Genomic DNA, 16,252 nt, shown 5'->3' on the forward strand with positions numbered 1-16,252 from the left:
GGTCTTCTCCACCTTTTCCCAAGGGGAACTCTCCAGGTCGTTCCCTAGCAGACAGTCTACAGGCATGTCAGTTCTCACAGCGACTTGTAGAGTACCAGAGACCTCCCCCCACTCAAAGGGAACTTGAGCCATTGGACAACGACTCTCTACGTTGTCAGCATTGACAACCCTGCAGTAGGCATTGGGTACAATTTGCTCTTGAGACACCAGGTGTTGCCTCACCGAGGTCACGCTGGCTCCCGTATCTCTAAGAGCCTCAACCTTCTTTCCATTGATGGTCACCACCTGCCCATATTTCTTAGTGTTAGAGGGCAGGTAGGTTACAGGGACCATCTCACTGTCTCCTAGCGAGACTAGGGTCATCTGCCCGGGACCCCCACCCTCCTGGACTGCTACCTCCTCCCCAAAGTTAACACTAGCTACTTGCCGGGGTGGAGCACCAGTGGGTGCGGTCTTACCAAACAGGCGACACTTAGGATCAGAGGCAATGTGACCCGGGTCACCACACCTATAACAATTGAAGGGCCCCTTTGGAACAGGTCTACCTGTCGGGGCCCCGTTCTGCTGCGGGGGTGGGGGAGGCTGAGAACCCTTCTGCTGGGTCCCTTGGGAATTACTTTGGGGGCCTTTTTGGAACCCCTTCTGTTTACCCTTGTCCCCCCCACTCTTCTGCTGGGGACCCTGCCCACCTTTGGCGGAGTCTCCCACTTGACCCTTGTGGACCCTGGTGCTGAGCCAGCGGTCCGCCTCCTCAGCAAGCTTCCTCGGGTTGGACAGCTTGCTATCTATCAGGTGCTGGCGTAGCTCAGGAAAACATTGACTGGACAAGTGCTCCCATGCAATTAAATCAAGCAGCCCTTGATAATCATTCACTTTGCTACCCTTCACCCAACCATCCAGCGCTCTGCAGAAAAAGGTCACATATTCCACATAAGTACTCTCAGGGATCTTCTTGGTCTCCCTGAACCTCTGTCTATATAGCTCAGGAGTTAACCCATACCTGGTCATTAAAGCTTCCTTCATATGGGGGTATGAGGTCTGGACTTCTAAGGGCAAATCTAACAGTGTGTCCCGCCCTTCCGCAAGGAACCTTCCCCACAACCCCGCTCCCCAGTCTTTCTCAGGGACCCGGTGTGAGGACATGGCCACCTCGTAGGCTCTAAACCACTGCCCTATGTCATCCTTTCTAAAATACTCCTTTACTACATCTTTGGGGATGTACACCTTGGACTCTACCTGCGCTGGTGGAGTGCTGCCACCAGAAGGAGCGGTGTCCAAACTTTGCGCCTTCAGCTCCAACTCCTTCAATCTTATATCATGATCCATTTGGCGTTGTTGTGCCTCCAGGGCCAACTTCTGCTTTTCCATTTCCATTTGTCCTGCCAACTTTGCCATCTCCATTGCATGCGCCCTGTCGGCTGCCCTGTCTGCCAGCTCCTCTGGCGACCGGACTCTGCTGGGCTCCTCAAGGTTGTCGGGTGGAACGATGTCCCCCGCATTCCGTGGGTCTCGTGACTCCTTCCAGGCTCTCAGCGCCTTGAGATACTGGTTCTTCTTCCTGAATCCAGCATGGGGAACTCTGAATTTTACACTGTAGCCTTTCAATTGCTCCGTTGTGTAACCTTCCAGTCTCTCCCAATCCACCTCATCTATTCCAGAAATCACGGAGAGCGCTCTTCCAGCAGAGAGTGAGCCAGGCATGGTTGCAGTAATGGTAGATGTCTCAACAAAGTTCAACAATTAAAAACCTGTGGCTGCGTTATTTGGTCTGCTCTCACTATCTGGTGATTAATAATTCACTGTATGCAGATTACAAGTGCAAATCCGAAATCCCACCCGCTGCCAACAATGTTAGAGTCGGGGATCTCTGGTTGGCGCAAGGTTGCCCTTGTGTCAAGCAGGAACCCTCTCCTCCACGTCAGGGCGCAGGATAACCCCTCGCGAATGACCCTTGCTCACCCTCTAGGTGCGTGGCGTGAGCAGCCAAGGCGATTCCTCAGGCGTTGTTGGTTAAGCACTTACAATCATACACACAGTAAATACATCAATCCCCCCAGAAACGGACACCAGACTTGGATATATATAAAAATACGATTCTTTATGTAAAAATAAGGTATATATATCTCAGCAGACTTATCACAAGACCAATAACGTTTTCGCTATGCCACCAGGTTGTAAAGCAGGCAAATGTTCTCTGTTCGTAGCTTCAAATGGAGACTCCGTAGTCTCTTGCAAATGTTACTTGTGGTTCCAGTACTCACAGCGATCGGCTCCTGCGAACGGGGAAATAAGGCGTTGCGGGCCCCGAGCCCGATACTGGAACTTCTTTCGTGATGTGGAGAGTCAGCACAGGTCGGTGCGACTCTCAGCTTCGGAAGTGTTCTTGGGTCCTCAATCAGCAGGTGTGGGCACGTAGGCAGGCACGGCCAGCGACCCTGTAGCACGGCGGTGCAGGAGGGTCTCCACAGCGGGGGCGGCGCGGCCTGAGATGTCCGGGGATAGCGAAGCGGGGTCGCAGGGCACGGTTAGTGCAGCTGGATGACCCGGCGTAGATCACAGTCGTCGGACGGCTTCCGGCGGGAGGGGTGATAGCGCGGTCAGCGCGCTCCCGTACCAGGCGGTGACAGGGATGCAGGCGGCCTGGCCCGGGAACAGAGAGCGGCTCGGGACGGAGCGGGGCTCTCACGGGTTGGAGGCAGGCGAGCTTCTGAGTGTCACGGCCCTAGGAGGGGCGATGAGGGGCGCAGTCTCTTTTCCAGCGGGATGCCCACACGGCTCGAATTGGAGGATGAGCAAGAAGCACAGAGAACCCACTGGTCCTGGGGTTCAGTTCAGGGGGCAAGCTCAGATCAAGCCCTTGGAGAATGTTCAAGCACAAAGTAGCAAAGTCTTTTCAGTAAGTCTCTTCCTCTCCTTTCTCAGCAAGGCAAGCAGCAGGCCAGCTCCTCCAGCGTCTTCTTCTCCTTCTAGTTGGGCAGAGGTTCTTTGTGGTAAACAGGATTCTGATTTCTTAGGAGCCAGGCTCCTACTTTTATACCATGATTCTTTTGTTCTTTAGCGCCAGGGGGCCTAGGCCTGGCTCAGTCCAGTTCTGGAGCACTTTGTTATGGTGACTCTGCTCTTTCCTTTCAGCAGCAGGGCAGAGACATCAGCCGCCCCACAGGGGGCGGCGCCGGCTTTGTGGTGGCAGAGCACAGGGCTATTCAAGAGTCAAGGTGTACTCCTCCCACCCATCCAGGTGTCACTTCTCTACCCACCACCTGGCAGCCAACCTGTCTCTGGGGATCCCCCCACCCTGCTCCTTACTGTTGCTAGGCAGAACACACACACACCCAGCAGAGGCGGACTGAGATGGTCAGGTCAGTAAATACTAACTTTCTAAAAGTAGTATTTACAAACCCAGGATATTAAAATAAACTTGACTACAAGAAGTATTTTATTATCCTGAGTTCAGGGATAATAAACTTGACACTCTACCATGCTCTCTGAGTCCACTGGGGTCACAGCGTGTAGTGACTCCAGCAGCCCATTCTGGCCTATGGAGAGCAGGTAGCCTTCAATAGTGAAGAACGAAAATGGCTGTAATTCACTACTAAGACAGGCCACACACATCAGGGCATGTCCTACCTTATGCCTACAATGCACCCTGCCCTTGGGCCTACCAGAGGGGTGGCTAATATGTAGGTAAGGGAAGGTTTAGGGACTGGCAAGTGGGGGCACTTGCGCAGTCAGCGCGACGGTCCCGGACCGCGCACAGGGTCTGCGGTGGCAGACCCTAGACACACTTTACAAGGCCGCTTCCGTGGGTGGCGCAACCAGCGCTGCAAGCCCACCAGCAGCATTGGCATTCACAAGCCCTGGCACCCCTGGTGCATTTTACTGGGGACTGACAGTGAATCCAATAAACCAATCATGAACATCAATTTCAGGTACACTTTACCTAGGGAGCACTTGCACTGCGGCACGGATTAGCCGTGGCGCGGTGCCCTGAGCGGACAACACCAGCAAAACAATCGAGGCACACCACCAAAAAGTGGAAGGGAAACTCACGCCAAGGTGCCAGGTCTAACACCGGCGAACCTTGTCCCTCCAGGTCAGACTGGCTCAGTTGTTCAGTGTGGGCAGGGCTCCTGGGTGTCTCCTGGGATGTGGCAGTAATGGGGTTGGTGGTTGGCACAGATGTACCTGAGGCAGGTGCTGCAGGGGCTTGGACACCAGAGGGGCCAGGTGGGTTGGGGTCATCCACGGAGTGTTGTGAGGTGTCGCTGCCGGTGGGATCAGGTTCCTCCCGAGCCTGGGACTGTGGTACTCCCCCCCCCATTGTTGGGGGGCGATCCGTGACGTTGCCCTGTGTGAGAGAGAGACAATGTTAATGCTGTTTAATGCGACATCCATGTTTCATACATATTCTATTTGCCACAGTTCCTCCAGGTAGTTGTATGTGCCTAGCATTCACATCAATGTTCACTTGTGGATGGGTATGTTGCAGGGGACTGATTGAAAAGGTCTCCAGGGTGTTTGACATGTCGAATTTGGGCTTGGATGCTTTATTTGCTGTGGCTTGATCTTGTTGTGTCACATGTCCATTGTGAGAGTGGGTTACTCCATTTGCTGCCCCAGGGGTGTGTGCTTGTGTAAGGGGTGAGTGATCATCCCTCAGCCCGACGCTGTTCAACATCCACATGGCCCCCCCTCACACAAGTGGCCCGCCACCACAACCTCTAAACCATCTCCTACGCCGATGACACCCAGCTCATCCTCTCCCTCACCAAGGACCCTCACACCGCCAAAACCAACATCCACAAGGGTCTGAGGGCCATCGCCGACTGGATGCGGAGCGGCCATCTGAAACATAACTCGGACAAGACGGAGGTCCTCATCCGGGGACCCACACCCTCAGCCTGGGACGACTCCTGGTGGCCGATCGCTCTGGGGAAATCACCGACACCCACCAAACACACACGCAACCTAGGATTGATCCTCGCATCCTCCCTCTCCATGTCCAAGCATGTCAACGCCGTCTCCTCCTCCTGCTATGACACCCTACGCATGCTCCGCCGGATCTACTGATGGATCCTGACATAAACAAGAAGACCAGTGACACAGGCACTCGTCAGCAGCTGACTGGACTACGCCAATGCACTCTACGCAGGACTCCCATCCAAACACCAACGGCGGCTACAACGCTTCCGAAAGGCCTCCGCACAACTGATCGTCAATGCCCCCCGCCACAGCCACATCACCCCCCTCCGGAGTGACCTGCACTCCACATCGACAAGAGGATCACCTTTAAGCTCCTCACTCCACACCGCAGGGCAAGCCTACCTGCACATCAGACTCAACTTCTACACCCCCACCCGCCAGCTCCGCTCCGGCATCCTCGCCCTCGCAGCTGTCCCCCGCATCCAACGTACGCCCGCCTGCAGCAGATCCTTCTCCTACCTCGCCGCAAAGACCTGGAACACCCTCCCAACCCACCTACGACTGACCCAAGACCTACTTGCCTTCAGTAGACTCCTCAAGACCTGGCTCTTTGAGCTGTGATGGAACCCCCCCCCCCCCCCCCTCAGCACCTTGAGACCTTGAGAGGTAAGTAGCACGCCTTACAAGTGCCCTGATCGATTGTTGATTGTTTGATGGTGCCTGCTGGTGGGTGTGGTGTGATTTGGCAGTGGGTCTCCCAGGTGATGTATCTGTCCCCCCATGGTGCATACTGAGTGTGAGTTCCTGTCCTAGATGTCTGAGCTTGTTGTGTTTGTGTTCGAGTTTGCAGTTGTCACAGGAGGGCCTTGTGCTGCCTACAGCAGGGCCAAGTGTCAACTACCTTGTCAGTACTTTGCCAGTCCCTGTGCATTGAGCATGGTGCATGGGTATGTACCTGGGCCATATGGGCTGAGGGCAATGGTGTCTGTTTCTGAGTTGTACAATATGTTTAGTGATCCCCAACCTCCCAGCATCCCGGACATCCTGTCTTGCGTTTGTGGTTTGTGTAGGCTGGGACATGGCATGGCCTTGCTTTGTGAATGGGGCATACTCATGTTAGTGGCCTGAGCGTTGTTTATGTGGTGTGGTTGTGTCCGGCGAGGGCTTGGGGGTAGGTGAGTGCATTTGTTGTAGTTGGGGTGTGGATGCCATTCCCCCCATGTTACGTAAGTTGTTTGTGTACTCACCAGGCTCTCGAACTCCTTCGACTCCGTGTACTCTAGGGGTGGGCGGAATTTGCGAAAGCGACTTTCGCAAATTATCGCGAAAATGTTTAAAATCTCCGCAAACACGCGGAAATATCGCGAAGATGCGGAAGTTTTTTTCCCGCCCGTTCGCGGTATTTTCTGCGTGTTCGCGGCTCGCCAACTTACCCATGCGGTTGCTTGCGGGCGCGGCCATCTTGTTTTCACTCTTCTCGCGGTGCATGATCGTGAGAAGAAAGACGTGATCGCGCGACGCATGACGTCACTGCGGGCGCGAACTGTCGCGAGACAGCGCAAATGGCTATAACAATACAACATCTCATGGAGAACGCGACCGGATCAAGAAAACTTGTCGGCGAACGCAGGGATTCAGGTAAGGCGATCGCGCGCGCGTGAGAATGTATTATTTTACAGCGCGAGCAAGAAACAAATTATCGCCAAGCTGCGGAAACCGGAAATTTTGACATTGTCGCGCTCTCCACGGAACGCGAAAATGTCAAATTATCGCAATTTCCGCGAACGGAACGAAATTTTCGCCCAGGCCTAGTGTACTCCCACCGGCAGAAGCAGGGCCATCACCTTCTCCTCCCAGGGATGGTAATGTACCGATCTGCGGGGCAGCCCACCTCCTGTGATGTTACTCTGGGCGTAGTCCTCGTTCATTTTGCGCTTGACTGCCCTCTGCAGATCGTACCACCTGGCTTGGCATTCATTCCTGGTCCTTCTGATGGGCGCAACAGCATTCACCCGATCGACGATCCACTGCCACAGGCCTGTTTTTTCGGCTATGCTGGTCTGTCTGACCAATGTTCCAAAGAGCTGTGGCTCGACTCTGATGACTTCGTTGACAAGGATGTTCAGCTCCTCCCTTGTGAACTTTGGATTCTTGTCTGTGGGCATGGTGTGGGGTGTGGGTGTGGATCGTTGTGGGTGTGTGGGTGTGAATGTGTAGGTGTGTGTGTATGTGTAGAGGAGGTATGTGTGAAGGAGGTTGTGTGAAGGTGTGTAAGTTAAGGTGTATGGGTGCAGTTGTTTGTGTGTGATGTCTGTCAGCAGTGGGTCTGTTGCAAAGGCTCATGGTTTGTGAGTGTGGGCCCTTTTTATAGGTCCATTTGTGGGTGTGGCTGGGTTTGAACTTTTGGTGGGTGTGTTATAAGAGGTGGTTGTGAGTTTGGGCCTCTGAGTGCCTGTTTGGATGTGCCAGGTCAGTCTTTTAGATGTTTTTGACCTGTAGACGTGTTTTGTGGTGTTGTGTGAGTCGAATTGACGGTCCTTGTGCTGTTTTACAGTGTCCTGGTTCAGTACGAGTCATTTTCGCGTATGTAATGTGCGTACAGACGCTATGTTGTTGTACAGTGATCACATATGCAATGGTGTTGTACGATTCGTACATACGCGATGCTGGGGTACGGTGTTGGGGTACGGTGCGTCCGAGTACGGGGATGGGGTGGGGGGTACGGGGCGTACATATGCGGGTGCTGGGGTGGGTGGTACGGCACGTACATACGCGGGTGCTGGGCTGGGGGTACAGCGCGTACATACGCGGGTGCTGGGGTGGGGGGTACGGCGCATACATACACAGGTGCTGGGGTACGGCGCGTACATACGCGGGTGCTGGGGTGGGGGGGGTACGGCGTGAACATACGCGGGTGCTGGGCTGGGGGGTACGGCGCGTACATACGCGGGTGCTGGGGTACGGCGTGTACATACGCGGGTGCTGGGGTGGGGGTACAGCGCGAACATGCGCGGGTGCTGGGGTGGGGGGTACGGCACGTACATACGAGGGTGCTGGGGTGGGGGGTACGGCGCGGACATGCGTAGGTGGGGTGGGGGGGGCCGTACGACTCATACCCCGGGCACAAGTGTACCCGGGGTAGGGGTCGTGCAAAGTTCGCTCCGTACGGGACGTTTTCCATACGCTTGTGTATTCGAGACGCCGGTACGGATCGGACTTGTGCGCTCGGACTTCAGTTTTACGACTCGTACGTAAAACTGTCCGGGGCCGTCTCGTAGACTTTTCCCGAGGTCATTCGTATGTATTTTTCACGTACGAATCGACTTCGCTGTTTGTACGGGACTTGTACGATTCGTACGTAAAAAAATACGGATACGAGTCGGACGGTAAATTTTTTTAACGGATCGGAATCGGCACCTTGGTGGGACAAAGCTGCAGGCTGGATACCCCTTCATGGTGAGGTTGATGTCCAGGATGAGGCTTAGCTGCCTAGCATGGTCATTTGGGGTGGGTGTGGGTCCAAGATTGGCAGGCCACCAGGTGGAGTCCCAAGGTGAGCTGTCATTCCCAAAGATCAGCACTTCCGTTTTGTCAATGTTGAGCTTGAGGCAGTTTTGTTTCATCCAATTGGCCACACTGTTCATACACTGTTTGAAGTTTGTCTACGTGGTCGGTTGGTGTCATCTGAGAGGGAAAAAATGAGCTGGGTGTCGTCTGTGTAGGAGATGAAGTTGATTTCATGGGATCTGATGATGTTAGCCAAAGGAGTCATGTACATGTTGAAAAGTGTGGGGCTGAGTGATGATCCCTTGGATTCCAATGTGAATGGAGAGAGCCTAATGTGTGTTCTTACGGAGAGGAGGGAAGCTATCCATTTGAATGGTGGTCCTTATATTGCCTCTGTTTATAATCTGCAATGAGTGTGTTTTGGGAGACAGTGTCAAAAGAGGCACAGAGGTCGAGGAGGATGAGGGCGGCAGTCTGTCTGCAGTCGAGGATGGTGCTTGTGCCATCTGTAGAAGGAATGAGGGCTGTTTCGGTGCTGTGGTTGTTTCAAAGTCCTGATTGCGAATCGTCCAGGAGTTTGTGGCATTCTCGGTGGTCGGAGAGTTGTCTGTTTATGGCCTACTCAATTAGTTTAGCTATTAATGAGTATTTCAGGACTGGCTGAGGGTTTTTTGAGGAGGGCAGTGACTTTTGCGTGTTTCCAGCTATCTGGGAAGGTGGCTGTCTTGAGGGAGGTGTGGATGATAGAAGTAAATGCAGCACTGATTGTGCCTCTCCCCAGCTAGTATATGTGGTGGGGGCAGGGGTCTGTGGGAGCCCCTGAGTGGACTTTCTTCAGTTTTTCTGCAGTGTCCTGCAAAAATAGTGGGTTCCATGCTGTCAGTTGGTAGTCTATGGTTGCTGCGGTAAGTAGGTTGGGAATGTCAATGGGGGAGTTGAGATTCAAAGTTGCTGTCGTTTTTGGTGATTTTTTCATGGAAGAATTTGGAGAGGTTGTTAAAGAGTTCTTGTGTAGGGTTGATAGTTTGTGTTGAGGCTGTTGTGTTGGTGAATTCATTAACGGTGGCGAAAGGCTCCTTGCAGTTGTTGGAGCTGGATTTGATTCTCAGGGTCAGGTCCTTTTTCTTGGTCTCTTTTACTTGATGGTGATAGTGTCTAAGTGCAGCCTTGTAGAAGTTTCTTGTTGTGGTTGCTCGGGTGGTTCTCCAATTCTTTTCGAGCTGTTTGCAAACTCTCTTGGATTCTCTGAGGCCAGCATTGTACCAGCTTGCTTGTTTGTTGGATCTTTTGGGCTTGGTATTTTTCAAATGCAGCAGTGTAAGTAGGTATAGGTGCACATTTTATTTGGAAGCCTTATTTGTTAAGAGATTAGCATCAATGTCTATGCACTTGATGCCTGTTATTAGAGTGTGAAGAGCTGGATGGCGTGAGTGCTAAGTGGGGTTGAATATTCCCAGACAGCCCAACTCTTCGGAGTCTGAAATTAATGTTTGGTCCTGCCCTCGAGTGCAGCTAAAAGTCAAACCCTTTTATTACACAGTGAAAATTTCACTTCATGTAACCATTCCTGTACAACTTCCTTTCTTTGGTCTAGAACATATGGCAATTTCCAATGTATAAACTTGTTTGGGTGGCAGTGATCTATTCACATCTACTCTCATGATTTTATACTCGATCACTTTGATGACAAAAGATCTTTTCACTAGATTTGGGCGGAATGTAAACCATGCTAGTGTAATTCACATAATTTCTAGTTATTCTTCTTACTCAAAACTCCCAAAATGTTGCCATTATGCCACTTTGTGTGATTACACGCCATTCATGGACACAATTTCCCAATGTGCCATTCGCTGTAAATTCATTACTGCAAATGCATGGGAAAAACAGAACACAATTGACTGCTGTGCTTTTGAAACTTGTTGTTTCCCTTTTTTCGCTTTTAAGGGAGTTCCCTTGCCCCCTCAAACTCAGGTTTTCAAGGGGCGGCTTCCCCTTCACTTTACCCCCTTCTTTGTCTTCAATGCTGCATTATGAACGTTGCCATCACGAGCAGCTCTCCAGCATATTTTGCAGACAACCTCAATATCTCTGGTGGTTCTTGGCACACCATCAGCAAGGACACCATCAGACTACAGACTAAAAACTGTAAAAAAGTAAAATACAAGATAGCAGTCCTTTCTACCTATGCACCCAGGATCTGGAACAACATCTCTGCATCCATCCATTCATGAAGGAGTTTTGGCGAAGTTCACACAATAGAAATACCATATACATACATACATAAATGCTAGTTCCTCCAACTTTCCACCTTTCTTTTTTGTCTTCTAACTTCATCACCCCACCTATGATTGCCCCTACTCTACACCATCCCCTCCCCCTTTATCCTTCTTGTCTTGGAATTGGCGTCCTCTTATTTCTTCCTTTTGTTTGGACTACTGTTCACGGTAGACATAGCCGAAAGACTACTACTGACCTTTTATACCATTAAAGGCTTATCTTGACCATGAAAACTATTTTTTAATGAAAAAGATATTTCACCAGTTTGAAATTTTGCCAGCCTGATTTTATCAGCTGACTTTCTTCATTTTGGAAATTGTCAAAGCAATGGTATTGAGAATGAGAAGGTGAAAATAAAATTGAACGTCTAGTTAGGATGACGGAGACATTGATAATTGGGCACCAAATGGAAATTGTACTCCCTCTTGCAAAGGTCTGTGAGAATATAGGTATCTGGAATAACTCACTAACTAGGGTAAAGATAATATCTTACAATAAAGAGGAAGGAGCCCTATGGGTTAATCCGCAATACATTTCTGGTTTACATTGAAGTCATCTGTATTTTTATTGGTCCAATATCTAGTCTCATAGATACTGTTTTCATCATTATTTTTTTGCTTGCATGTTTATACCTCTATGTTTTCTTCTTTCAGTGAGCTTGACCCATGCGTATCCGAAACTTGCTCCACACCGCCCTCCTGCTCAGCTGATATCACCCCCTCTGCTGCTCTCTGTGCTCCTGCATACACTCTTCACATTTGCCATCCAGATCTGTGGGTTCATTGTTGTCCAGCAGCAGCCATGGTACTCCCCAACACCGTCCAGGTAAAACTCTGCCTACTGCAGGAACGGCTACTGTATGATTTATATCACTCTGATGAAGCCCAACATGAGGATACATGGCTGAAACATGTTAAAACTTGTCTGTGATTACTGCTGACTGTCTGGCTGACATCCTCCCAGGTAAAGTCAAACTGTCTTTCATGACATTATTGTAAATCCTTGCTACAATGTTTTTCATAGACTATCTTCAAATTCTTCAATCAAACGGAAAATGTACCAGCGTATGAATAGTGGCAACACTAGTGTACTCAGCATGGCAGAATAGATTTAGGTGCAAGCAATCAGTGGTTTAGTGTAATTTCCCCTGCCCCACTAGCCATATTATGAAGAATTGTGAGGGTAAGCATCAATTTTTATTTTTTATTTTAAGAAGGGCTTTTTCGTTCAATGAATAAATGGAGATGTAATGAATGAAAATAGGTCTTTCTTCATGTGAATAGATATTAAAATATCATGTACCTTCTGCAGGTTGTGCGTGCCATTGAACACCACCTCTGATGGTGCTACATACAATGTCTCAGGCATTCCAGATACAAATATAACCAGATCTGGAGGACTCTGGTCAGCCAACTACAGCCGCGTAAGCTATGAGACGACCACTCTCTGGCCATTGACGACAATCAACTGCCTTATTGCCGCCTTCGTGTTCTCCAAAGGAAGGCCCTTCCGACAACCGATTTATACAAACTGTGAGTACTGGCAGAGAACAACTATCAGATGAAAGGCCATGCTGCTTCCGTGTCTTCAAAGGGCTCTTACAGGCAGGCTTGGCACTCAGGATGAGCACAGTCTTTCGGTTGTAAGGTCCACCTGCTATTTATTCGCCGGGCTAGAAAAGTATTTTCTTAACACTTGCTCCACTTCATGGAGAGGCTTCCTGGGAGCAAAATAAAATATAATGATGCAGCAGCCCTCTGAAGGAGTTCTGAGCACTGCTACAGCACAGGACAGTGTATCCATATTAACAAGCATTGGCAAAGCCAACAGATCTCGATATTTAAAAGTGAAGTGCTTCTTCATTAATTGGTTGTGTGGCTGGGAGATTAGGTCATAGTAAAAATAATGATTCAGTACATTGATGGACAGATGACTGGGTGATACAGTGCATGGCTATCAGTCAATCAGTCAGCATTGGTAGAGCGTGGCACTTTCACCCATAAGGGATTCTGGGCGCTGGGTTGTGAGGTCTCTGTCAAAAAGCCAGGTCTACAGGAAACGGCAGGAAGAGGGAAAAGACGAGTAGAAAAAGGTGAAACAGAGGGCAGAAAAATGTGCGAGCAGAAAAGGCAAAATAGAGCAGAGGAGGGAAAAACAGAAGGCAGAAAAACAAGAAGGAAAGGCAAAACCGAGGGCAGGAAAATGACCAGACAGGGCAAAACGGAGGGCAGAAAATACGAGCAGAAAAAGACAAAACAGAGGGCAGAAAAAGAAGCAGAAAAGACAAAACAGAGTAAGAAACGAACAGAGGAGGCACAAACAGAGGGCAGTAGGTAAGCGGCCAGCAGAGGGTAGCGGACTGTGGGCAAGCTGGACTGGAGAACTGTCACAATGGGAGCTGGCACGAGGACCTGCTTCCTCTATGTGACTGTGCTTGAATGTTTGTGCGATGAGTCTAAGGGTGAATGGGAAGCTGGATGAAAGGGTGAATGAGTGCATGGATTGACAGCGAGAAGTTACAGCAATCGTGTAGGCTGGACCTTCTGATGGCAGTGTTGAGTTGAGAGGCAGCACAGGCCCATCCTGAAGCATCAGCTGTGCCTGATATTGTCGGCTGTTGCACATCTATAACCCAGTTCCTCTAATTGTCATTCAAGGGCCTCAGTAAACAGACATCAGAATTGTTCCAGCACATTGTACTCCGGACAGTGAGCAGAAGTCTGCTAAATAAATGTCTAACTGACCGTGAGTAGTAGTGTATCACAACACTGTGCAGTAGCACATATACACACATATGAACTTATGTGCACCTCTAAACTAGTGATCCCTGGACACCCTTGGGTCTTCATTCACAAGTTTTTGATGCAGGGCAGCACAGCGCAGTAAGTCAATTTGGTGCGTTGCCCTGCGCCTAAAGGAAGGAGCATGAATTAGTTGTGTTTATGATATGCAGCACATTCCTGTCGTTTCCCGCTGGCAGTGTTTTGGCTGCCTTGTGCCAACCCAGGCACTCTTATGCTGTTCAAAGGTCTCTGCGTTGTAGGAATGATTGTTTTTGTGCAGAAAGGAACACTTTGGTGTTATCCTCCGTCTGTGTGTGCTGCAGAAAGCAACACACTTAGAAAGAGAAAAAAAACATGAGGAAAAAAGTTATTTCTTCTCGTTACACCTCCACTGGAGAGGTGTAAGGGTTTGAGGTTTTCCCGCTGCCCTAGGTTTGCATGATTTTGTAAATCGGGGGCAGCGTCAAAAAATACATGGGGGTTGCCTGGGAACACCCACTTCAACATCTATGGGATGCCTCATTGATGCAGATAGGCAACGCAGCGCTTTGTCTTACTCCATATCTATGAGGCCATGCACGTCCACGTTGGGTGACTTTGCGTCGGCTCATAAATATGACTGAGAGGCTTGAGCCATCGAAGCATCAAAAAAGTGGCCCTGGGTGGCGCAGGCCTCTTGTAAATGAGTCCCTTGGTCCTTTCACCAAAAGTCACATGTTAACAAATACCAATAGCCAACTGCACAGAGGCTAATACTCAAAAACAGTTTTATTAAAATATACGCCCTCCATGTTTAGAGCGGCGCTGACTTATGACAGGCTGTCTTCTCAAGTTATTAATCCTCATGCAAGTCTGCCAGAGTCTTTTCAAAGCTGGCAGCAGACGGAAAGAGCCGGCAGCCTTGTAACGCCATATCTATGCACATTTTAGCTTCCTAAACATTACATGTAACACCCTGAAGGTAGTTGGACGATGAAAGAAATCCAATCAGCTGAATAAACATTTTTTTTAAATTAAAGACAGGTCATCAGAAGCTTCTGGTTTGACTGTAATGCTATTAAAAGCGCAAGTTCTGAAAGAGGGGTACATTTTCAGTAGGTGGGAGCTGTGGGGACGTATTTTGGGCGCCATCTTTAGCGTCCTAAGCGGTGCTGCCTTACGCTGTCACTCTATATAAGGCGGTGCTTCAAGGGGGTCAGCCCTGTCAAGGTATTGTACGATCATTAGCGCGTCAGTGTACCTGTGTGCATAGCGCTGTTAAAGGCGCGCTCTGCCTATTGGTATTTTAAATTTCCTGCATTGTGTATTTTGTTTAGTTTTCAGTTCTTTCCCCTGTTTTTATTGTTGGGGGTCGCCCTCTTACCTGCACGTTAATTCAGTTGATCCACCGCTGTTAGAGCGGGTCCGGGCCTGGGGGTCTGTTAATTTGGGGATTTGGCGGCCATTTTGGATTGGGAGCTGTGGGGACGTATTTTGGGCGCCATCTTTAGCGTCCTAATCGGTGCTGCCTTACGCTGTCACTCTATATAAGCCAGCCCTTCAAGCGCGCAGCGGTGACGCGCAGCGGTGACGCGCAGCGGGAGCGCCTTCCCTGCGCCTGAGTCGTGCCAGAGTCCTGCCCGTCTGCGCTCGTCCACGCCGAGTCAGGGCTCGAGCTGGGCGTTAGAGCTCGTTTGCAGTAGTACTGTGTTAGAACAGGCGATTACGAATGTATTCGCGTAAGGAACTGCTCAGTCTACGCAATTCTTCCTGCTGCACTCAGGTGCTTATACATCCCTTCTCTGGCCCTTATCAATGCCAAGAGTGTGTCTTTGGCCTCTTATCTCCCGCTCCTATTATTGGCCATCGGGTAGCCCTTCCTGAATGCTCAGATTGTCCAGCCACTTCACCAACTAATCCTCTGGCCCCTTATGACTTCAAGATTTGTCACCTTAATGTGAGATCGCTGGTCAAACATCATCCGGACATTCACACTTTACTCATGGAGGATAGCCCTGACGTTCTTTGTATGTCAGAGACATGGCTTCATGACGAAGCCTTGGCTGCAATCAATCTAGCTCTCCCTTCGGAGTATGTGATATATACACATAACCGTAACTCATGCGGCGGCGGTATTGCGGCCGCTGTCAAGTCTTGTTATCCATGCTCATGGACGGTCCTGGATATAGTTGGTTGTGAAAGCGCCCATTTGTGTTTGCCGGTTAGTCCGCATTTTACCTTTTCCAGACTCCTCATTTATCGGCCACCTGGGCCGGATGCCGCTTTTAGATCTGCTCTTCCTGAAGCTGTTAGTGTTTTAGCTTTAAGGGCTGTTAATTTCAGCGTTATGGGTGATTTAAATCTTCATCTGGATGCTCTTCACTCCCCTGCAGTAAGTAGCATCCTCACTGATTTGGAAGCCCTTCAGCTATCTCAGTTGGTTAAACACAGCTCTCATATTGGTGGGCACATTTTAGATCCTTTTATCACCAATTTATCTATGGTGAAAGTCTTGCCCCCCAGGCCAATGGCTTGGACGGACCATCATCTTATAGAACTGCATCTTCGGATTGAGGACTCTCCTCTCATTTCAGCCATGCCTACGTCTCTCAGACGCCCATGGAAAAAGCTAAAGTTAGCCGATTTTCATCGACTCCTTGGTCTCCATCCTTTGGGGCCTTTTACTGATACTGAGGTGGGCTGCGATTACTTTTGCAGTTGGCTAACAGGAGCTTTGGACTGCCTGATTCCCATGACGGAGAGCAGGCGTCGAAGCGCCAGAC

At 50.1% G+C, this 16,252-nt stretch overlaps 1 protein-coding gene across 2 annotated transcripts in view; it reads left to right on the forward strand.

The window, feature by feature from the left end:
* LOC146788635 (putative cation-transporting ATPase 13A4) overlaps positions 1-16,252 on the forward strand; it is a 348,080-nt gene that overhangs the window by 316,453 nt on the left and 15,375 nt on the right. For both annotated transcript variants that reach the window (XM_085635825.1, XM_085635826.1), the window contains exons 26-27: positions 11,361-11,532; positions 12,019-12,239. In XM_085635825.1, the coding sequence (XP_085491951.1) occupies positions 11,361-11,532; positions 12,019-12,239 (393 nt within the window). The remainder of the gene's footprint in view (positions 1-11,360; positions 11,533-12,018; positions 12,240-16,252) is intronic.

Source organism: Triturus cristatus, chromosome 11 (assembly GCF_964204655.1).
Source record: "Triturus cristatus chromosome 11, aTriCri1.1, whole genome shotgun sequence".
Lineage (NCBI taxonomy): Eukaryota > Metazoa > Chordata > Amphibia > Caudata > Salamandridae > Triturus > Triturus cristatus.